Source organism: Carettochelys insculpta, chromosome 7 (assembly GCF_033958435.1).
Source record: "Carettochelys insculpta isolate YL-2023 chromosome 7, ASM3395843v1, whole genome shotgun sequence".
Classification (NCBI taxonomy): Eukaryota; Metazoa; Chordata; order Testudines; family Carettochelyidae; genus Carettochelys; species Carettochelys insculpta.
In genome coordinates, this window is record NC_134143.1 from 55,964,721 (window position 1) to 55,988,318 (window position 23,598).

General features: G+C 44.3%; 1 protein-coding gene across 1 annotated transcript in view; it reads right to left on the bottom strand.

Moving 5' to 3' along the window:
* The window catches only part of HTRA1 (HtrA serine peptidase 1), a 54,901-nt gene extending 35,427 nt beyond the window's left edge, over nt 1-19,474 (bottom strand). Inside the window, exon 1 of the mRNA XM_074999741.1 lies at nt 18,728-19,474. Within this exon, the coding sequence (XP_074855842.1) occupies nt 18,728-19,187 (460 nt within the window). The 5' untranslated portion in view covers nt 19,188-19,474. The remainder of the gene's footprint in view (nt 1-18,727) is intronic.
* Between the last annotated feature and the right edge of the window lie 4,124 nt (nt 19,475-23,598).

Below are 23,598 nucleotides of genomic sequence, written 5' to 3' on the forward strand. Positions count from 1 at the left end.
AGCTTTGGAGAAGGGGAGGGGAATGCTAATATCACGGTGTCCTCCTCCTCCTCCCACCCCTGTATTCCACAGAGAGGGGGGAACACAGCTGGGCTCAGGGGGGAGTGAGCTTGCTGGCAAACGCTCCTACACTTGAACGTTCTCAGCATTCTTAAAGGGGCAATGTGAATTGCTGCGGGTCTCAGTCACTTGCTGTCTTTCACATTCACTTCCCAACCCAACATCAGTGTTCCTTGTCTGCTGAGTACTTGGGTGGCCACACAGGAGAGATTCAGAGGCCCCCCACCTGATTGGCAGAGTGCTCACAGACAGCAGCATGTGTTTCTATTGGTGGTGCACACCTACACAGGTATTGGTGCACATAAGAAAATTTATTCTGCCCTGGATTGGAAAAATTAGAGGAAACGTTGACCAACACACACACAAATTGTTGATGTTACTTCTTTTGAAGATTTTTTTGACAGGTCTGTGTTTTGCATAAATTTTTACTGCTCTCATGTTGCAAATTCTAAAATACCCTGTGTCATGGCTGGAGTAATTTTCCCTATGTTAATTTTTGAAAATCATCAGTATATCTAGGGGTTTTCCCATTTCTACTGGTGATGCACATCACCTGCAGGTGGGTGCTCATAACAAAATTCATTTGTTCTAAATGTTTCTATGTGTGGAACTCTGGCCAGGAGTCTTCTAGAATCGGGATCCACCTAGCAGAGATAAGACCCTAACAGGATCAAAGCAGACTCCCTCTTGCCCTCACCCTGCACTGCTCCTGGAAGGGGCTGGCACACCCCTGCAGCCACTAGGGGAGCTAGGATTGAGGTCTTGACATAATTCCTGCATCCTGAATCCCTGCCCTATCCTGAACGCCCTGCCTCAGGGTCATCTCAAAGCCCTTCCCACACTCCAAATCCCTCAGCCTAAGACCAGAGCCTGCACCCCAATTTCCTGCCCCAAATAAAAGCAAGTGAGGAGGGGTGTAAGTGGAATGAGCAGCGCAGGGTCTCACAAAAGGGGCAGAGAAGAAGGCAAAGCAAAGGTATTTGGATTTGAAGATCCAGATTGCACTTATAGTCAAAAAGCGATCTTGTGCTTAAAATGGTTGGATGTCACTAGTTTCATAGTTTAACCTGTCACTGTTCTTTGCATGTCCTAGCACAGAGTAACAGAGTGCTGGAAGGGCAAGGGATTGGTACGGATTTTAACCAAAGGCTTCATAGAAGAAACGGAACAGTCAATCAGCTCTAGCAATAGAGGTGGTAGGAACATCTGGGTGGACAATTTCATTTCATTCCAATCTCTAGCAATTTCAAAAAAAAAAAAAGAGAGAGACAAGGGAAGGATTTTCATGCTCCACAGTGTGGTGGTCTGGGCACTGAACTAGGATGTGGGAGATGAGAGTCCAAGGCGTGCTCTACCTGCTGCAGGGCAGGGATGATCTTTGAGGGTGGGCTGTGAAGGGTGCTGTGAGCAGGATTTGGATTCCCCATTGGAGCGACAGAGGCCGCAGCACTGGGAGTGGAGAGACCCGAACAGCAGGGGGAAGCTGGATGATCAGCCACGAGACTCCACTGAAGCAAGGGTTCACCTCTTCCCCCATTCCATGTGTACAGCCACTGCTGTTCCCATCTCTTCTTCGCTCCCCTTCTCCTCCACTAACCACTCTGGACTGGAACCATCCGCCCATCTCCTGTGGCTGGGGGGCCGATGTCAGGCTGACCCTCAGCCCAATCCCTCCAAGCTAGAGAGAGGGGGAAAGGGTGAATCCATGTGTGCTACTGCCTCTTTGGGACTGGATCTGCTCTTGGTTGCTTGTATGTGAACACACTCAGCCTTCAGGCTCCTACCTATCAGAGGACTCTACAGAGATGGCACCTCTCTCCCCCACCACCAACACACAATGCCAGGGCTCCCTGCGTTGAGGTCACTTCTCCACCTGGGCTGTACTGAAGCATCGACTGTGTGTCTCCTCCCTTTCTTTGCACACCACCAGCTGCTTGGGGCAAAGGAGCTGCTATGCCAGCTGCTTTGTGCATGGGGGGCAGGGTTTGGAGAAGGAGTGTCCCAACACAGGTGCAAGGGGCACAGAAAGGAGGTTCAGGGGTAAAAGTGAAAGGAACACAGGAGGTGCAAGGACAGAAGCGAAGGAGACACAGTGCAGGGACAAAGTACATAGGAGACACATGAGATAGAAAGAGGGGGCAAAGTGCAGAGGTTGAGAGGAAAAGAGGGTGGGGAGCCTAGGGAGCTCATGGGCAACCAGGGAAAATGGAGGGACTACAAGGCCAGAAGCACACACTCACCCAGGGTGCCATTTTCCCTCAAGGCCAGCCCTCATGCAGCACACAGTTGTCATCCCAGACCACTCTGAATCAGGTCATTTTGGATGGCACAATGAGATGTGATTCTATAGCACACTAACTAGCCCTGTGGACACTACCCCTGCGAACTTAAAATTCTGCAGCATGCTTTGAAGCAGTGCCTTCCAAACAGGGAGGTAAACCAGCGAGCCCTGCACACAAAAGAACCTTGCCAAACGTAAATGTTTAAGTTGTGATCTGAAAACAGACATTTACAAACAATTCCATTTTTGTGAAAACCTTCACAAGGTTGTGTTACAATATGAAACCAAACCACATGTTCAAACTTCAAAAATTGCTGCAAAACAGAAATGTCAGCCTCTGGAAAGCTCTGGTTATCAGCACGCTTATTACAACAAAAACTAAAAGATAACACGTCCATGTATGTATGCGCTAATTGTTTGAAGAACTGTCTCTGAATACAAAAGTGTTGTTTTGTACTCAGAAAAGATCTCCCTTATTGCCAACCCCCTGGTACTTTCAGTGACACAATGGGTTTGTCTTTAAAAAAAAAAATAAATAAAATTTTGTTTAGGACCCTTTGTGAAGCAGTAGCATCCCCAATTCAAAGGTTGGGTTTCAAGAGTTTTTTTCCCTTCATTCATCAGAACCATTGTTAACGCAGATCTGTGTGCTCAGCAGCAGATCCCGTGGTATGCTAAAACCAGGCTGGTGCCTGGTAGCCCTTCAGAGAGCAAAGCTCTGATCCAAGGAGCTTTGATTAATCTTTTTTTTTTCCCTGTTAACTTTACAGTTATCAAAATTCTCTCCAGGAGGGCCATACATCATATAAAGAATAGAAGCTTAGACCCTAAGCGTCTATTGATAAGCTACAAAAAACAGTATCAACTTTGTATACACAGCCTTGCTGCCAATTTGACTATCCACTTATCTGCTGCTTGCTTAAGGTTGCATGCAAGCAATGGTAACAGGTCCCAATTCAGTAAAGTAGTTAAGTGCATGCTTAACTTTAGACACAAGCTTAAATCCATCTGAAGTCACAATACTTCTAGCATAAATGAAGTCAAAAGGACCTGAGCACGTGATTACATGTTCTGTTTCAATATGGATTGATTGCTGATTTAGAGTCACGGACCCTTAAAACATCTTCCATCCTACAGGTGATTTCCAACTTTGTGCAGAAAATTCTATGGAACAATGAGTTGCTGTCTAAAACTTCCATTCATTTAGAACAGCTGTATTTTAAAGATCTGGAACCGTAGGTTTTTAAGTGCAGTATGCTTATTTACCTCTCAGTGAAAGGCATTTACTGCTCAATAGAAAACTAACAAAGAAAAAATTATATTTGAAGCTTTTCTCCCCATCTCTTCATGTAGTACTTAAGAGCATGAAATGGAAAACTCGAAACCATAATATTACACTTATTATTAAAGAAAACGAGGAGTACAAATTGACTTATTGTAAACAACCCACTTAGCCAAGAGCATCACAAATAATTAAGAATGGGATCCAGCAGCATAGAAAAGATCCAGGGTTGGCATCAATACTGCCAGCATTCTTATTCTAACAAACAAGGGAGGACAAACCAAGAGATTTCACTCACAATGGACTAGGAAGAAATATTTATACCTATCACGTAACATTCCTAACAAAGATTGACAGAGTACCATGGAGATGTTTCAAGTGTCCTATTCACTGGAATACAGTAAACCCTTGAATTACGAAGGAATTGCCTTCCTACTACCCCTCCAAACTCAAGGTTTTCCCCACAAGTCGTGGCCGGGGAAAGGGAAGATGGGAACCATGGAGCAGCCTGGATCCCAGCTCCCCTGAGCTTGCAGGAGTTGGGGCTGGTCAGTTTCCTGGCTGCTTCTCCCTGCCTTCCCCCAGTGGCACTGCTGCAAGGGGAAGGCAGGGAGAAGGGGCTCTTAGCTATGGGCAGCTAGCAAGTTTCACAGCCACAGAGCAGCTTCAAGCTGTGCTTAAATTGTGTTAAAACCAGTTACGTGCAACTTGAAACCATGCATTTCGAGGGTTTACTGTAATAAATCTAGCAAAAGCTCGTGTTCACCTAGTGAAACATTTCTTGAAGTTAGACTCTACGGGATTAGTGGAGGATGTAAAGTATAGCTTCTTGCTTGGCGTGAACACACTCTTCAACAGAGCGTATGCATTCTAGTCCCATCCTAATAATATTTATGTGGGGATCAATGCTTTCTTGACTAGCTCTCAGGATCCTTCTTGCAAGTAATGTGTCACATGGCTTGATTGCGTGCCTGTGAAAACCAGACTCAAAACTCTTGCTTCCTGAGTGGATAAAACACACTGGTGTCTAACTGTAGGCTGCTTATTTCGTGGTTAAACAAACATGGGCATCGATACCAAAAGCAACAGACCTCAAGAGCTCCCACAGCTTCTGACTGGAGGCTGAACAGACTGAAGGAATCACTTGCAGATTGGTATGTAAGAAGTTCTAACATGAATTCTTCTGCACACTGGCCACAGGATGTTGGATAGCTCACTTTGCCACACTTCAGATCTTTCCTTTTTCCCCAAATTGTAATATGGACAGAAAAGTTTAATCATCTCCAGGGGGGAGGGTTTCTAAAAAGGGTTAGTGCTTTGAAGACAAAGTCCTGAACAGACAAGTATGGATCCTGGGCATTTACTAATAATTATGTCATGCAAACACCACAACATGAGAAATGCTCTTACATATTTATAAAACTAGGGTCAAAATGTGCAAATTATCTTTAGAGAATTTAATTATTCACTATGGAAATCTTTGAAGAATTTGTTATTTCAGTCTCACGTCTGGTTCTTAGTGAGGATAAACTAGACCTCTGTCAACACCTATCAACTACTGACACCCACCCTGTGTAAATATTGCACCTCCTTATCACTGAAGAGGAATAAGACATGTCCACCCTTAGATAAAGATCCTATGGCTTTCTTACTGAGTGTTATCATGTATTCCCTATTTGGCTAGGACTTTAATGAAGTATTTTAAACTAGCAGTCTTCCCACCACTAATTTGAAACCCACATTTAGTGGTGTATGAATCAGGCAAACATCCTTTCCACTATGACTGTTGCTGCAAACTAACACCAGGATTGCTAGATAAACATCAAACAAAGCTTTTTTTTTCCTGAAGGAAGTGTGTCTTGTGGGTATGGCTGAGATTCAGGGTTCCTCAGCTATGCTGCTGACACAGTGTGCAATCATGAGCATACCCTTTTTCCTCTCAGCATTACAAGTTTATCTATAAAATGAAGTATGCTCTAGCTTAACTAATGCTTGGAAAAGCTGAATGAAGTTGCTATATGAATGCTTACAGCCTCCAGAAATTCTTTAAACTGTGTACTTCAGTGTAACATTAACACAGTATAAGAGTTACATCAGTGAAACCATTCAAGTCAATAAAGGGGGAGACACCTCTCTGCTTAAGTGGAAAGAAACTGCAGGGCAAAGTGACCACTAAAATCAGAATTGAAAGATCCTGATTGTAAAAGTCAGAAGTGAGTGGGAGAGCAGAACTCTGAAAGGAGGAAAAAAATGACCAACTGAAATAAGAGCTTAAAATGTCCAACAGCTGTCTCAATCCCTGGCCTTTTATGTGCCCCCAGAAAGTTTTGTTCAGATGCAACATTTGGACCAGAGCTAGAAAAAAATCTAAACAGGTAGAAGAAAAATATTTATCATCATCATCATCAACCATGGGCTCAGCACCTGTTGGTGTTGGTCACCTCTCTCTTTATTTCCTTCCATCTTTACCTGTCCAATGCGGAGTGGCTTAGTTTCCATAGACTAGCTCCGCACCATTCTACTATATTATCTACCCATTCTCTGTGGGGTCTGCCTCTCCTATTCAAATTGTCCATTATGCCAGATACCAGGGTCTTGATTTTTCATTCATCATTCATTCTGCAAATATGCTCAAATAGCTGTAACTTCCATTGTATAACCTTCTGCAGTAAAAGATATTTAAGACAAGATTAAAGCAGACTGAAATGGAAAGCATCACTGATGAAAACCTGGCTGAAGCTGAAATATTAAGACTATTACATCTAGTAGAAGAGGAAAAGGATCACCAACAGATTCTAGACAGAAGCAATGAGCACATCAGCCAGCAGGATTCAAAAGCAGACGTGGTTATTTTCTTTTCTGCAAAATTCTGAAAAGATGACAGATGAGTCAGCAACCATTCTGCCTTCTCCTTTTTCCACTCTGCTCAGTTTACATTGTTTAAAGTTTCCAGTTCAAGTCATCCTGTTTCTCCTTTCCAGTTTCATGCGCCTCAGAGAGAGAATGAAAAAAATCCTCCTTTAAACTGCATTAAGTGACAATCACATGGCAAGTATACATGTTCCAAATTTAAGCAACAAAATTATTATCCAGAACATTTAACTATTTTTAAAAAAAATCATGGTCATAGTCTGAAGTCATGAAATTTTGGTTTTAAACACAAGTTACTATTTGTTAGGAACATTTAGCTATGAGGAGCAAGAAAACACAAACTCATCTTTTGCCTAGTTTCCCCTAGGGATAGAAGTTAAAACACACATTTATAAATTACTATGCTGAAAAGCTTGATATCACTAAACATAGGACTGCAGTCTGAAGGTTTATAGCTATTTTGTAATAGCCACATTACACAGTAAACTCTCATATCCAGCATTCTATCATCTGCAACTCTCAAACAACCAGCATTTTAACCACAAGTAAATTTTTGTTGTATTTCCTTAAGTACAGTATACTGAAAGTAAGTATAAATCAATACAGCAAATAGAAGTATACAGCATGTTATACTATTGTTGTTGGTAAAGTATCCTGCATGCATTTTTGTTTCTTACTATTTAATCTTGTTTTTCTTTAGTGTTATGCATTGCTAGGTACACCTCACTATTATCCAGAATACCTGAATATCCAGCAACCTCTCAGTCCTAGGGCTGCTGGATATGAAAGAGTTTACTGTATATGTATTTATAGTCATATCTTATATAGCACTTTTCAGCCATAGATCTATGATACTTCATACCTGTACTGATTATGCCTCAACTGGAGTAGTGTGTCCAGTTCTGGAGGCCACATTTCTAGAAGGATCTGGACAAACTGATGAAGATCCAGAGAAGAGCAACGAAAACGATTACAGGCCTAGAAAACTTGACTCATGAGGGTTAACTGGAAGAACTAGGTTTGTTTAGTTTGGAAAAGAGAAGACAGAGGGAAAATAATAGCTCTTAAGTACCTAAAGGATGTTACAAGGAGGAGGGAGCAAAATCATTCTTCTTAACCTCTGTAGCAGAGGCAAGAAATAAGGGGCTTAAATTACAGCAAGGAAGATTTCAGTTGGACAAAAGAAAAACTTGCTATCAGGATGGTTGAGCTCTGTAGTAAATTGCCTAGGGAGGTTATGGTATCTCCATCATTGGGACTATTTCAAAGCAGGTTAAATAAACATCTGTCATGGGTGAGCTAGACGCTGCGTTCTCCTGCCATGAGAACTGGGGAAAGGACTCAATGACCTCATGCAACTTACTGAAGCTCTGCCCCAATATGCTGCAACTGGGGTGCCTCACTTACCCCACCCTTGTTACCATGCTGGTTTAGGGACTCACACCCAAACTTTAAAAAGATGGCAATATAACATGAGGTAAGACCAACTAAGTACATTATCATCAGTCCTTTTTTTAAAAAAAGTGTATGGAGGGAAAACTACCAAAAGAAAAGGGTATATTAAATATGTGCTTGACCTTATCACAGATAGTCCCATGAACTGGTATAAATAATACCCCCAATAAAGTTAGTCCCATGAATGGGTATAAATGCAGTCCGTGGTAAGGTGAAGGGTGAGCATGTTTTACAGGACTGAGATGTAAATTCAGAAGTATGACTTTTTTATTTAATTTTTATTTACAGAGACAAGGTGGGTCAAGTAATATATTTTATTGGGCCAATTTCTGTTGGGGAGAGACACACCAGCTTTTGAACTCTCATACAGTTCTTCAACAGACCTCAGGAAGAGCTCTGTGGCTACACCACCACTGCAAATTTTTATTCACAGGTAGTTTTCAATTAATTTTAATTTATAAATTACTTCCACCAGAAGTAGAACACTGCCTGGGCAGAATGTTAATAAGGAGTTACACAACCCAAGCTGTTTAAAGGAGTGAGTTGGCTTTCCACCTTGTGCCTTTTACCATCGGCCTAGGTGTGCTAAAATAACCCGGAAATGCAAAGCTGTATATGTCTGACTGCCTAATTCATCTTCAGTGTTTGTCACACTGTAGCTATTGGGCACAAAAACCTTCTCACTTCATGGAGTCCAAAAACAACAGTAGTAATGAACTGTGCAGTTTATTACAACATAGATTTGTCTTTTATCTCTAGATGAGCCAGATCCTCAGCTGTTGTAAATCAAGGCAATATACTTTAGTGCTCTTTCAGTAAGTCAGGAAACACATGCATCTGCAACCCCATAAAGAATCCTCCTTTGTGGGTGCCAGATAACAGAACTTGCCGGTTACCCAAGTGCCCGATAACAGATAACGTGGCTTTCACTTGTGTACACACCCTGATACTTCTTGAACCATCCAAATCAGAGGCCCAATCACTTTCTCTCTCTCTCTCTCTCTCTTTTTTTTTTGTGGGGGGGTGGACTGGGGAAGTGGGCAGGGGACAGGCATGGAAAGAATGGCTCATACTTTATTACAAATAGATTTTGCATGCTATCCATGGTTTCTATTTCCAGCATTACCCTCCAAGCATACACAAGCTTGTATTTGGGAAAAAAAACAAAAAAAATACAAGGTCTCCAATTTCTTGGGCAGCACTTTTTCCATACACATTGAGACTGTACCATGCCCAACTACGTTCAAATTCCACTTTTTCCCCCGCGCAAGTTTTTTCTGCTTATTCATAGCATTTTATATATTCCTGCAAGAGTTCACAGGTGGGAACAAATGCAGGGGAAGAAAAGGATTAAGTCCAATCCTCCAAAGCTTCATTTGCTGAGATAAAGACCTTAGTGCGTGAAGAAAAGCTATACAGTAACTTGCTGACTCCCAAGAAGAAAAGATTAGAATGGGGTGGGGAGGGAGAGAGAATGACATGAACTACTTCAGACTGTCCCCATCTCCCTCGCCCCTTAATCTGAATACCTAGCCTCAGAAAAAGTTTAGATAGCCACAGTTTAAGAATACCTTTTTGTTTTTCAGGAAATGTTTTGGCCTTGTATTTTCCACTGCACAAAGCAACTTCCCAATGAGACAAGAAAGAGAAGGGTGGCAGGAGAGAAGGAAATTAAATTCAGGTCACCTAGATAAAGCAACAAGCAGTCACAGTGAGGGGAGAGGAAAAGAAAGCTATTCCTCTGGCTCCAGATCTCTATTTTACGTACTGATTGTATTTAAACCCCCCGGCCTAAAATAGATCATTTTTATGGATTTAGCGTGTACTAACCTATACAGTTCTCTTTAAAATCTCTCCAGAATGCTAACCATGATGTCTATTATTATCTGCAGGAAAACAGCTGAAAGCAACAAACAATATCAGCTTTCCCCTTGATAAATATCTGGCTAAGTTCCTGACCTTTCCAGATTTCTCAGCTGAGTTTCTCTTCCTGCACTGACTACTCACTTCTGCAATGCTTTACAGTGCCAAAACCATTCACATGCTTCAGCCCTAAAAGCTCCAAAAACCCAAGTTCCATCTACTGTTCTTTCCCCTCACTTGCTGCATAGTTCTCATTTCTCTGTCATTTTCAAAGTACTCAGAATTAATGACAAATGGTTAAAGACCTTCCACTTAAGTCATTCTCGGTCATATAATTACAGTGTGTTATTTGGACAAGATGCATGTCTACAGTGCACTTCCAAATATCAAGTCAGTCAATTTGCAAAATGCTAGATTTAGCGATGAATAATCTTCCATTTCTAAAACTATGGAAGGAAGATGTGCTGACAGGAAGCTATAAAACTCAGTACACCATAAAGTTGTTCTGGGCAAGACAAAGTTTTGTCAGGGGTTGACCTGAGAAACTCCCAGAACAACTGAGGAACATCCCAAACCTTTTGCTCTCCCTGCTAGGCACCTTTTTTTAATCTGCCTTCTCCCATATAAACACGAGATAGCATATGCATTTTAAAAAGCCACAAAACAAAATCCTACCAAAATATAACTTTGCAATGCACACACATAATTCTCCCCTCTCCCCCAGGGGACTGAATGAGAAAATGAAGGAACTACATGACAAAGGCTCATTTTTTAATGCATGACTGAAAGGCACTTATATACTACAGTGATTAAAAACCTATACAAAATAAAATACAGAGTCTTAATGTCCCAGAACAAGGGCTGTTAGGAAAGGTTTAATATTTTACAACGTTCACAAGAAAGTTTCTATCTTACCTATGAGATGCAAATGCTAAAATCAATCTCAATTTGTCCAAGCTTTATGCAGTATCTCCATAAGAATGTTAAGCAGAGATACAAAATTGTGTGGAATGCAGTCCTAGAAGTGTATAATGGGAGAAGTGACAGCAAAAATAAAAATGTTATTTAGGAAGTCACAGTAGGGTCTCAACATTCACGAGGTGCCCGGGGCCCCTGGGGAAGTGGTGGCAGCAGCTCGGCTGCTCACGAACGATTGAATTCACTAACATTAAGTTCACAAATCATGAGATCCTAACTGTATTTGCAGAAGGAAGTTAGAGGCACTGAACAGCATCTTTGTGGAGGAAGAAAGTTCCTTTCCTAGTAATTAAGGATGATCTGCATTAGGTATCTCTAATGTCCTCATCACTGCAGTATCTGGACACCAAGTACTGATACTTTGTTTCACTCTCCTCAGTATTTTGATATACAGGTTGAATGTCTTCAATCCAGAACTCTATCATCTGGCAATATATGTAATATGGCATGATTTTAGTTAGCTGGATGACCATTTATCATGGATGTGGCCAAGTTTCCCAGGGTCCCATAAAGCCTGTTTACAGCCACCAGTCCTGGCTCTCAGTGTTCTGTGCTGTTAGCTAGCTGTAATTTATCCCTAAATGTCTTCTAACAGCCCAATAAGCAACAGAAGAGTTGGTAATGCTGCTAGACAATACTGACCTCCCAGGGTCTGGAAATTTCTCTCATATGGCACCCCTCAGTTATCAGGGTGCTGGATTAGAGAGGTTTAACCCCCAAAATATGCTGCTTCAAGTTGCGTGTAACTCGCTTTAACTCAAGTTAAGCACAACTTGAAGCTGCTCTGTGGCTGTCAGCCTGCCTAGCTGCCTACAGCTGCTGGCAGCTGAGCAGGCTGAGACCCTCTTCCCTCCTTTCCCCCAGCCCTGCAGCTGTGACAGCGGCACCACTGGGGGAAGGCAGGGAGAAGGCTTTTAGCCTGCCTAGCTGCCCACAGCTGTGGACAGCTAGGCAAGCTAACAGCCCCTTCTCCCTGCCTTCCCACAGAGGCACCACTGTGAGGCTGACAGTGCGCAGCTGGGGAAGACAGGGAGAAGCAGTCAAGAAACTGACCTGGTGGGCTGGTCATTTTCCCATGTCCTGCAAGTGGCAGGGAGATGGAAATCAAGCAGCAGCCTGGCTCCCAGATCCCCTCCACTTGCAGGGTTGGAAAACTTACCAGGGCAGCAGCTCTGGTCAGTTTCCTGGCTCCAGGAGTAGAAGGGAGACAGGCAGCCCCCCTGCTACCAGCTCCTCTCCACTGGCTAGGAAACTGACCAAGTCTAACATGCTCATGGCTGGTCAGTTTCCCAGGTCCCCCAAGTGGCGGGAAGTTAGAAACCAGGGGGCAGCCTGGTTCCCAGACACCCTGCACTGGTGAGAAGGAGGAAACTGACCAGCCATGAGCTGATCAATTTCCCAGGTCCCACAAGCAGCAGGGAGATGGGAATCAAGTGGCAACCTGGTTCCCAGTTCCCTGCTGCTTGCAGGACTTGGGAAACCGACTAGCACGTGGCTGTTCAGTTTCCCAGATCCTGCAAGCACCAAGGAGATGGGAACCAGGCTGCCCCCTGGTTCCCAGTTCCCCTCCACTCTGGGAGCCAGGAAGCTGACTAGTCCTCAGGGGCTGGTCAGTTTCCTGGCTCCTCTAAGCCCAGGGGGGCCAGGAACCAGTCCTCCTTGACTTGCATGAAAATTTGAGTTATGCAGTGGTTGCAGGAATGCAACCCCCACCGTAACTTATGGGTTTACTGTATAATGACATTTCTATTTATAGATAAGCTCTCCTTTACCAGGGCCAAAGGACATTACCAATATCTTGTATGCTGCCTAACATAATGGGGTCCCACAGCCTGACAAACTGCCAAGTGGCGGGGGGAAAGTCTAACTTCATAACGACTCTCTACATAAGACAAAGATTAAAATAACTTCCTGAACACTCTAGGCTGATGCGTCTCATGGTTTTCCAAGACAGAATTTCTTCTGTTCTGTTGAAGCAGTGTGCAATACACTGGCATGAACATGACATGTAACTGATAAATTAAAATTCTGAAGATGCATTTGGGAGGGGATGGGATTACATGCAGGGGAAAAAAAATCATATAGTCTGTATGTGGAATGCAGCACCCTTACCAACTTTGCTCAGACAGTCCACCTCATTGTATTGCCCTGAGTTTCATTTAATGCTAACTTCAACAACAAAGATTTCAACTTGAGCTCTCATCTCCTTTGCTGTTCTTGAGACCTCTCCCTACAGGACCCAACAGCTAGTTCTTTCAGTCTTCTTGTACCTCACAACTCTTACTTTCCCAAGCTCATCAAATTTCCAGCACAATTCTGCAGAATGACCCTGCATGCTTATGCAGGGTCCTAGTATCTGCCACACACAATTAAGCAAATTGCCTATTCCCAGGAGGCACACTACGTTTATAGCAGAAGGCCTGTGGGAAAAAGGGATGACAAAGCAGCACAAGAAAAGATTCCACATTCACTTGGTCTTCTGCAACCTTCTGCCCATGACACAAATTCCCATTTTATATTCTCTGTAGAAAACACAACGCTCAGATAGCCCTAGAGTTAAACAAAATGCATCCAGATATACCATTTCTAGGGGAAAAAGAGATCTCAAAATCAGCAATGCTGTAGACAGCCAAAACAAGTGTTCAGCAAAGATTAAGAGTTGAACAATGAATAAAAGGTGTGATGCCTAAGTTTAAGTACTGAATAATGGATAGTTTTAAAGAAAAAAAGAAAGAGGACCTTTGTGGAGAACTAGGTGTGGCATTATCTGATTAAAATATGATTACATCCATCACTGGCTTTGCAACCACTGCTATATATTTTCAACAAACCTCATACAAAGGTTATCAAGTAAGATGTATATGTAAAGGTTAAGAGGTGCTAAATAAGATTATGCTATTTGTATGCATGCTTGTGTATCTGAGAATATAAATACTAGCTATGTGCAGGTTGAACCACTTTAATCCAGAACACCCTTGGCTGGCAAATTCCATAATCCAGCATGAATTCAGCCAGCCAAATGAACACTAATCATGGATCTGGCCAAGTTTCCCATGGTCCTATAAAGTTTGTTTAGAGCCACCAGTCCTGGCTCTCAGTGTTCTGTGCTGTTATCGGCTGTGATTTACCCCGAAAAGTCTTCTAAGAGCCCAGTAAGCAGTGGAACTGTTGGTAACGTGCTAGAAATATTGACCTCCTGTTGTCCAGCAAAATTCTCATTCAGCACCAGTCAGGTCTGGTGCCGGATGAGTGAGGTTCAACCTCTACTTGAAATGTTTGTTCCTGGAGTGATGCCCAGGAAGCATTTAGGCAGCACATCTTTGAGGGATTGTTCAAATTGAGGGACTCACTGAGAAACACTAAGCTCAAAGCAAATCATTGGAGATGCCTATTTGCACTGAAGGGACTTTCCCATGGATGTTCCACCTGAAGTATCAGTAATGGCACATTCCTCTCACTCCCAGTTGGTGAGGGGAGGGGGCAGAGGAGTAATGCATGTAAGCTGCGCACTTTCCCCTTCCTCTATGACAATCAGAGGAAGAGACATGACAACCAGCACCTCAGTATACACGGCTGCACACCCCTCCCTCCCAAAATGGCACCCTTCTCCCTCGTAGGCTCTGCAGCCCGCTATCCTGAGGGTTGAGGTCACTAGCTCTGAAGGCTTCACTGTCACACAGGGTCCAACCACCAGCCTGTGGCTCCACAGCCACCTCCAGCTATGGCTAAGGTTGCCACCTCTCCTGGCCCAGGTGCTATCTGCAGCAAAAACATCCAATCTGAGACAGTTACCAATCATACCTGTGTCCCCAGCCTGGGGGAGTGACGTGGACAGAGGAAAGGGGCAGAACTAAACACTCACACCCTTAAAACAGTTCCAGTGCAACTAGCAGCAATGTGATTTTTGGACAAGGTCTGAGTTATATATTGACTTGGGTGAGTATCTGGTTCTTTGATGAAACTGGTTGTCACAATCCACTTGTCTCTGAATCTGGTTGGTTTTTTTTTGGTTTTTTTTTGGGGTATGGATGATCCAAAGACTGGAATGCCTCAAGAAACTGCAAAGACCATGAAAGCTGATGCTCCAAAAAATCTGCTTGTCTAGAAGGTGCCAGAGGTCTTCTCCTTATTTCCTACAAGCTTTCCTCAGAAAGCACCTACGGAGAAGCTCGTTCTGTGTGGTCAACAACTACCTATCTTCAGACAGTTTCAAAAATAAAGGATTTTGAAGATAATATTTACCTATTTACACTATGGGTTGTTTTATAACAGTTGTTACAATGACTCATTATGTAAAACATTTCTGTATTTTCTTCAATGGGGGGGGAGGCAAAAAACCTTTTACACAACCACTTCCCTGCTTCCTTCTTATGCAATTCAAGATATAGTAATTTTTTTCCACAAATTATAAGGGTTTTTCCACCCCCTCCCCATTTTACAGTTAGAAAGCCCAACTTCATCTGAGTATTTCTTTGTTAGAAATACAACTAGAAAAACATGTCAAAGACATGTCTAAAGCTTTGCAAGTCATGTAGTAGGTGACACTCGCTTTATCAGACTCCTTCCCTCCTAGCCTGCCTACAGACTAGGTTCGGTTTCCCTGTTTGGGAATGTTTTAGATTTGAAATACAGTATTTTTGCTTACAACAGCCTTTATTCTGTACCAGGGATGAGATGTCACACAACTGGCTTGCTCTGCCAGCACTTTTCTTTTGTTCTCACTGATACAAACAAAGCACTAAATCAGTGGTGCTGCAGAAGCAGAATGATTGTTAAGACATGATCCATGTCATGATAGTTGGATTTTTAATTGAAAACGGTACTTTTTATGTTTTCTACTAAAAAGGTAACATTATTACAGGTTGAACCTCTCTAATCCGTCATCCTTAGGACCAGACCAGTGCCGGATGAGAGAATTTGCAAGACGACAGGAGGGCAATATTTTCAAGCACATAAATCAACCCCTCCACTGTTTACTGGGCTCTTAAAATATATTTAGGGGTAAATTAGAGCTAAATAAAAGCACAGAACACTGACAGCTTGTACTGGAGGCTATAAACCAACTTTATGGGACTGTGGGAAACTTGTTCACACCCATAAGTGGTCATCTAATGACTAAAATCACACCAGATTACAGATGATGTCAGACAAGTGATCCGAATAAGAGAGGTTCAACCTGTAATTGAATAAGTCCTATGCTTTGTTACACAACCAACAGGAGAATCGCATTTCTCCACTACATTTCTCAAACACTGCCCAAATTATGTGAACATTCTGCAAAAAATCCATGAGATGATACTATTGTTTTCGTCACTTAATATCTGAAATCAGAGACTAATATTCTACTGATGAGGAAACTGAGCTAGTGAGAGTTTTGGGTGTTTGCCATCATTAATTGGTTGAGTTTCTTCTAATAGGACTAATTCAGAGGTACAAAATTAGATCTCACTTTCCATAGTTTGCGTACCAATGATGCTCCAGTGCCACTAGCATAAGGTTTGCATAACGAACTTTTACTTCTTACTTCTGAAACCCAACACCTATTCCCCAATTTTTCACTTATAGAGGGGATACCCATGCACTGAGCCACAAAGATATTCTTTCACTAGAGAGGAAAGAGTAAAATATTCACACAGTTGCAGATGTTTCTGTGAAGAAAGATAATGAAAAGTTTCTGCATGCTGATTATCAGAATCATTGACCTCAAGGGGACCAGAATCTGAAGCACTAAACATGACTAACATTTTAGACGCTAAGCCATATTCTATCCTATTTATTGTACACAACTCCCAGAAGTCCTGGGTAGTTCAGAATGGATATAAAGCTATATGATCCTGAGTCTAACTAATCTTTAAGTGTACTGGGTCACAACCAGGGGCTGAGCCAGCCCCCACAGGGGACCAGAGCCAGTAACATCCAGCTCTACTCTTGGCCTGAACTCAGGGATGTGCAACCATTAATGGGTGGACAGCATGAGTGGTCCTCCTTCACTTCAATGAGCGGCAGCAGCCCACTGGTGTTGTGCTTGTGACCCTGTGGCCCCATCCCCAACATGCCTCTTGTGCACTGGGGCACCAGAGTACCGCACTCACCAGCTCCTCCCCCTCTCTCCCAGCACTTTGCAAGCGTGCAAATCACCTGACTCGCACCATATTCCCACTCCTTCCCCTCCCTTCCACAGCTGGGATATCACAGCATTCCAGTTCTGGAAGGGAAGGAAAGGAAAGGAGCAGGGACAGAGCACAAATTAGGTTAACTTACCCCTTCCATGTCCCCACTCCAGGCTGGGTGGGTTGCATGGGAAATGCAAGTTGGGGTAAGGAAGTGAATGAGAAAAAGCATTTGGAACCCGTGTTCCAGAAGGTTTTGGGGAAACGTTGCATATTCCTTTGAAGCACGTAGTACTGGCCAGCAGTGTTCCCTGTAAGCTGAGCACATAGATAGCCAGGCAGGAGAGATTCAGGCGTTACCCTGCTGACTACCAGAGCACCCACAGCCAAAAGCATGTGTTTCTATTGGTGGTGCACATCCACAAATGCCTTGGTGCACATAAATTTTATTCCACACATGGATGGAAAAAATAGAGGGAATACTGCTGACCACTGTTAGAGACCTGAAATTGGATTACACAAACTACAGGCCTGACCCAATACAACATTTCCATGTACAAGAGTATAATGCAGACTGGTACCTTCCGGTACCTTAACTAGGCATCCGCTGTTACTTATATGAGAAGATAAAGTTATTACTATTTTTATCCTGAAATTGTGTGTGAAACCAGAATGGAGGATCTCCTTCCTTTCACCCATAGGTGCTAGAAGTACAGGTCTTGGGAGGTGCTGCTGCATCCTCTGAACTGGAGTGTTTTCATTGTGCATAGGATTTACAGTTTGGTTCAATGGGGCACAGCACACCCACTATAAAAACTGTTCCGGCACCCCTTCACTCATTCCCAGAATTGTAAAGAATGTTATTTAAAATTGTTTTCAGCTCTAAGATGCAGAAAATTGTAGTTTATTGGCTTTTTTTTGGGGGGGGGGGGGAGGGCTACAAAATTTAACAGAAATGCAGGAGCAAAAAGCAACTGGCATGGCCATTTCTAAAGTCAGGCTGCCATGAGCAGCCCCACCTGTTATAAACTCAGGTCTGAAATCTCCACCAGGACCAATAACGCACATTACACTATCACACTAAAGGGCCACTGAATTGGTTGAAATACCAATTCCTGGGGATCAGAGACTATGAAAAACCCTGGATTCTCTCTCCAGTACCATTTAGGGTGCATCTTTGGACCAGATCTTAAAACTCCAGCTGCGCAAGGCAAGGCAAGAGCAAAGGGCTTGCTCAGGGACCCTTGACCAAATCTCCATTAAGAGCTTCACTTCGCAACTTTACATGAGCCCTCCTATGGGGGGCCCCTTCTCAGGTAGAAGTGAGACCATGAGGGAGAACACAGACCACTCCCTGCCCTTGTTAGTGAAGCGCTAACAACACGAGTGTCATACAGTTTTAAGGAGCAGGCGCTGGTGCAAGCCACACACCTGGGCGGTGATTCACGGTCTCCCATAGCGGTACCTAGACCGCTTACAGGGACAGAAGGCGTGTCCTCTCCCGCCAGAGCTGGCAGCCAGCAGAGGCTCTTTCGCTAAGGTCCGGAGGGCCCAGGCTGGAGTCTGTCTGCGGGTGGTTACACTTGGCTTCTCCACCCGAGGCACTGCAGGGCCAGAGGTGCCCAACACAGCAACCTCCCAGGGGCGCCCACCGGGGCAAAGCGGCTCGTCTCACTTCGGGCCGGCAGTGGCCAGTAAAGTGGGTCGGGGCGTAGCGGCTGGCCCATCGATTAGCCACACTGATCTCCCCAGGGCATCCCGCCCGCGCCCCTTCCCCAGCGGGCAGCCCCGACTCCCCCCGCCCGGCAGGCGCCAGCCGCCTCTTACCCTGGCCGCAGGCGCCCCGCTGGATGGCGATGACCGGCGGCTGCTGCAGGCGCTCGGAGCGCCGGCTGGCCGCCCGCAGCTGGCACACGTTGCCGTAGGTGCGGGCGTCGCTGCCGCACACGGGCTCGCTGCTGGCGCACACGCACAACCCGGCTCGGGCCCGCTTCCTCACCGTGGCCGTGGCCACCACTCCCCCGCCGGGCGGGAGCCGGCACTGGAGCCCCTCGCCGCAGGGCGGCTCCCCCGCCAGCCCGCCGCAGGCCTCGCCCTCCTGGGCCGCGCACACCAGGCAGCAGCCGCAGGCGTCCAGCACCTCGCCGCCCGCGCAGGCGGCAGGCACCGCGGAACAGCGCGCCCGCTCGCACCGCTCAGCGCAGCCGGGCGCCCGCTCGGCCGCGCCGCCGGGGAGCAGCAACAGCAGCAGGCAGCAGCCGCCGGCCCAGCTCAGCCACGGCAGCATCCTGGCCAAGGGGCGAGCGCCTCGGGCCGTCCCAGGAACCCAAGCCCCGCTCGGCGGCAGTGAGAGGCAGGGGGCGCTGCGCAGCGGACGCAGGGCAGAACCTAGCGGCGGGACTGAGGCGGCAGCTAGGAGCGCGCAGCGGGCAGGGGAGGGGCCCGGCCGGGGCGGCTTTATAAACAGCCCGGCGAGGAAAGGCGCTGCGTGCGTGGAAGGCGACCCATTGGTTTGCGCCGCCTGGGAGGGGAGGGGATGGGGCGTTTGGCGGGTTGCGGCTTTCGCAAGCGGGCGGGCTGGGTGCTCCCCGGGGCGGAGGGGAGGGGTCGTGTCGGGTCGGGTCGGCCAAGAGTGGTCAGGGGCGAGAAAAGGCGGGGGAGGGATGAGCCCGGCCGCTTTCCTCACCCAGACAGAGGAGGCTAGTGCCAAGCATAAGAAAGTGTCAGAGACGGAGGAGTGGAGTAGAAAGAGTCTCTGAGGAGGCGCCCCAGGAGGGGAAGAAGCTGGCCTGTGGCACCAGCGGGACAGACTCATTCAGGAGCTCCTGGGCTGTCCTGTGCAAAGCCCACTGGAGGGGAAGCCACGTTTTTTCGCAGCTTCACACATGGCAGACAGGCAGGCCTGAAGCAGCTTAGAGACTGACAAGTGTATTCATTAGGCACTAAGGAGCTTGTGTGGGTAAGACCCACTTCCTCAGATTTGGAGTAGACAATTAGAATCCAGTGTGTATAGTGCAGGGAAGTGGGGGATAAAGGAGGCGAAAAGGGGGCTACCTGTCACTACTAGAACTAACAGGGCTACCTCTCTGTTACCATTCAACCTGCAAGGTAGTACCTTTAGCTGTTTGAAATGGAGATCCATCAACTACATGAAAAAAATACTAGGACTAGTTAATTTAATTTGCTTCTTGCATTTTGCCTCCTTCCTTCCCCCCTGCCCTCCCCACATAAACCTTAGAGTCTAATTGTTTACTCCAAAGCTGAGGAAGTGGGTCTTACCCATGATAGCTCATTACCTAATAAATTTGTACGTCTTTAAGGTGCTACTGCACTGCTTGTTAGTTGTGGAGTAGAAATACATTGATTTCTGCTCTAGCTAAAGGTTAACGAGGATGCCAGAAGGTTGCAGAGCAGCAGGGTAGGGTTGAAGGTGGTGAGCAATAAGACAGCAAACTTTCATAACAAAACTATTTAGATTAGTTAAGAATGATCTCACATTTTTACTTTCGAGCTATATTGCCAACCAAGGGCTATGGGGAAGGGTAGCCTGTACAAAGGAGAGGAAGGCCTTGTGCTGGAGGTTAAAGTACAATACGTCTTCCACAGAGCAGTTACCGGCATCTTACTAATGTCACATCAGTGTAAAAATATCTTTCCTTAAGTATTTTTGCAAGTGGAGAAGAGGCCAAAATAGGTTCTGTACATTATATTGGAATTTTTATATGCCCAAGTCAGAAATATATGTTAGCACATGCCCACATGTAAATCAATCTTTGTGCTTTATGCATTTTTCAGATAGGGGATATTTACTTACAAAAAAGGGGGCCTAGTGTCTTCATTCAATATTATCTATAAACTTTTTGGATAGTGGACTGGAAAATAAGTAGAAATCAATGCCTGTATTTATTTGTATTTTTCTTTTAAATGTCCTATCACTGTAAGAAGATAGAGACCTTATTAAGCACAAATGGATCAACACAGCACAGAGAAAAGCTAATAAACAGAAGCCAAGATACCAAAGCCCTGCATATACCACTGGAAAGGCAATGTCACTGATACGCAGTGCATTTGAAATGCCGAACTGTAATGGAAGAAAATCTGGAGCCAGCACTGTGGGGCAACTCCCCACTCTAGTGAAACCAAGAGTTATGCTGCCTTGCACACCATTTACTTGTTTGCAAAGGAGGAAGGTATGTTTTGGCTGCCAGTGTCTCTTATCTGTAGTTCAAGTATGTATATTTTACATCCCTAACCCAAGATATGACAATTACATAGCTGGAATTGACATATCTATGATCAATTTATGAATCAACAGTGTGATGCTGTTGCAAAAAAACCAAACATGATTCTGGGATGCATTAACAGGAGTGTTGTGAACAAGACACAAGAAGTCATTCTTCCACTCTACTCAGTTCTGATAAGTCTTCATTTGGGATATTGTGTCCAGTTCTGGGCATCACATTTCAAGAAAAGTGGAGAAATTGGAGACACGCCATAGAAGAGCAACAAGACTGAATAAAGGTCTAGAGGACATGAGCTAAGAGGGAAGACTGAAAAAACTGGGCTTGTTTAGTTTAGAAAAGAGAAGACTTTGAGGGGACGTGATAGCTGTTTTCAAGTACCTAAAAGAGGATTACAAGATGGAGGGAGAAAAATTGTGCTCCTTGGCCTCTGAGGATAGACAAGGAGCAATGGGCTTAAATTGCAGCAAGGGAGGTTTAAATTGGACATCAGGAAAAACTTCCTAACTGTCAGGGTGGTTAAACACTGGAATAATTTGCCTAGAGATTGTGGAATCTCCATCACTAGAGCTACTTAAGAGCAGGTTAGACAGACATTGCTCTGGGACAGTCTAGACGGTGTTTGGTCCTGTCGTGAGGGCAGGGGACTAGACTCGATGACCTCTCGAGGTCTCTTCTAGTTCTAATGTTCTGTGATTGGGCCATCCACACAGAAGCAGGTTGACAGGAGAAATGCTGCCCTTGACCTCCCTTACTCCTTGCAAGAATGAGTACCAGGGTCAACTGTTGAACCCTGATGGTTTGATTTTAGCATGTCCCCACTAGACGCACTAAATGAAACACCAGAAGATCAACCCTGACCGGGTCAATCTTCCATTAAATATAGACATACCCTAAGTCTTAAAAGGCTCACTCCAACTGTAAAGAGGAGTTGGTTCAGGCCCACAGCTGACTAAATGGTGATTAGCTGAAGACAAAAATGTACATAGAATTCATTGCTCAAGGTATAAACCCTAAGAATAATAAGAACAATCCCTTAATGTTGCTCTTTCCAAATTATTTAGACTTCAGGATTTGATAAGCAGGAAATAGTCATGTATACTGAAGCAGCAACTGTTAAGATATTAATGAACAAATACATAAAGCTTAAAAATTTGGCTTAGACCATTAAAGATGTTAATATTCTAAAAGTGATTGGGAATCAGGCATTTTGGTAAGCCATTACAAGGATAAAATATGCTTGTTAATCATACTTTGCTATCTGTTTTAAATGATTATCCAGTATTTATGCTGCCTAATTTTAATGAGTGCTTCCCCTCACCACACAGACTTTTTGCAAAAAGTTAAGTACTCCTGGAAAGCTGAGAACTGTAGTCTTGTGAGCACCTCACAAGAAATAGGGATTCAGATGATTTGTTGGAAGCTCAGCTGTTTGGGAGGAGGAGCAACTGGACATTTTGTAAGTTGCAGAGGCATACAATCACAGTTAATCAAAATAGCTGACCAAAGAGTGGTTAAGAGAGGCTATTTGCAACAATATTCAATGACTGATATGCTAGTATAAAGACTGAAATTGGCATCTTATCTCAGTTAACAATGGATGTTCTAATCTGAATGCAGTGTGTTTACTGATCTAATTCCAAATTAGTTTGCTTCAACAGTAAAGGTCACAAATACTAAGATGATATATTTTAGCTTTTGTAAAATGTATTGATGAAGCAAAGATTAAACACACTAAGTTTAGAAAATTATGCCTGAAATTTTGCATAAAAAACTGAAACAGCTGTCACATGAATTTCTTTCCTCTTTCCTGGTACAAAAGAAGATGTATTTACTGATCCATGGGATTCAAGCTCTATAGTAGGAGAAAACCCAATATAAATGCTTGCTAACATTAGCCTTTTAAATTAGTAGTGTGAAAAGATGAAACAGCGCACCTAGGAAAACATGCTTATTTATAATGGGAGTCATATTACCAGGTACACCAGAGAGCTGTAGTACACTAAGAGTACGTTTACATTTACAAAAAACTTCGAAATGGCCATGCTAATAGCCAAACTGAATACTAATGAGGTGCTGAAATGAATATTCAGCGCCTCATTATCATGCCACTGGCTGCAGCACTTCGAAAGGACCATGCAAACATCGAAATCCCCTTATTCCTAGAAGCTGATTTCTGTTGGTTTGGATTACATTCGACAGGTTGGGGGTGGGGTGCTAATTGCAGTGATGAAAAGTGGGGCTGTCCCTAAACTCACCCCTGTGCTACACCCAGTGTGTAACCATGACGGAGATGGGAGACAGGTTAGCCACGTCAAACTTGTGCCTACTGTCAACTGGGTATGTACTTGGTGTGAGCAGGGCCCTTGTGTCACCACATCTATGCTCTATTTTTAGTGCACTACCTTCATTAGAGCTGGAGTGGGTATGTCTCCTGCATCTAGGAATGTATACCCT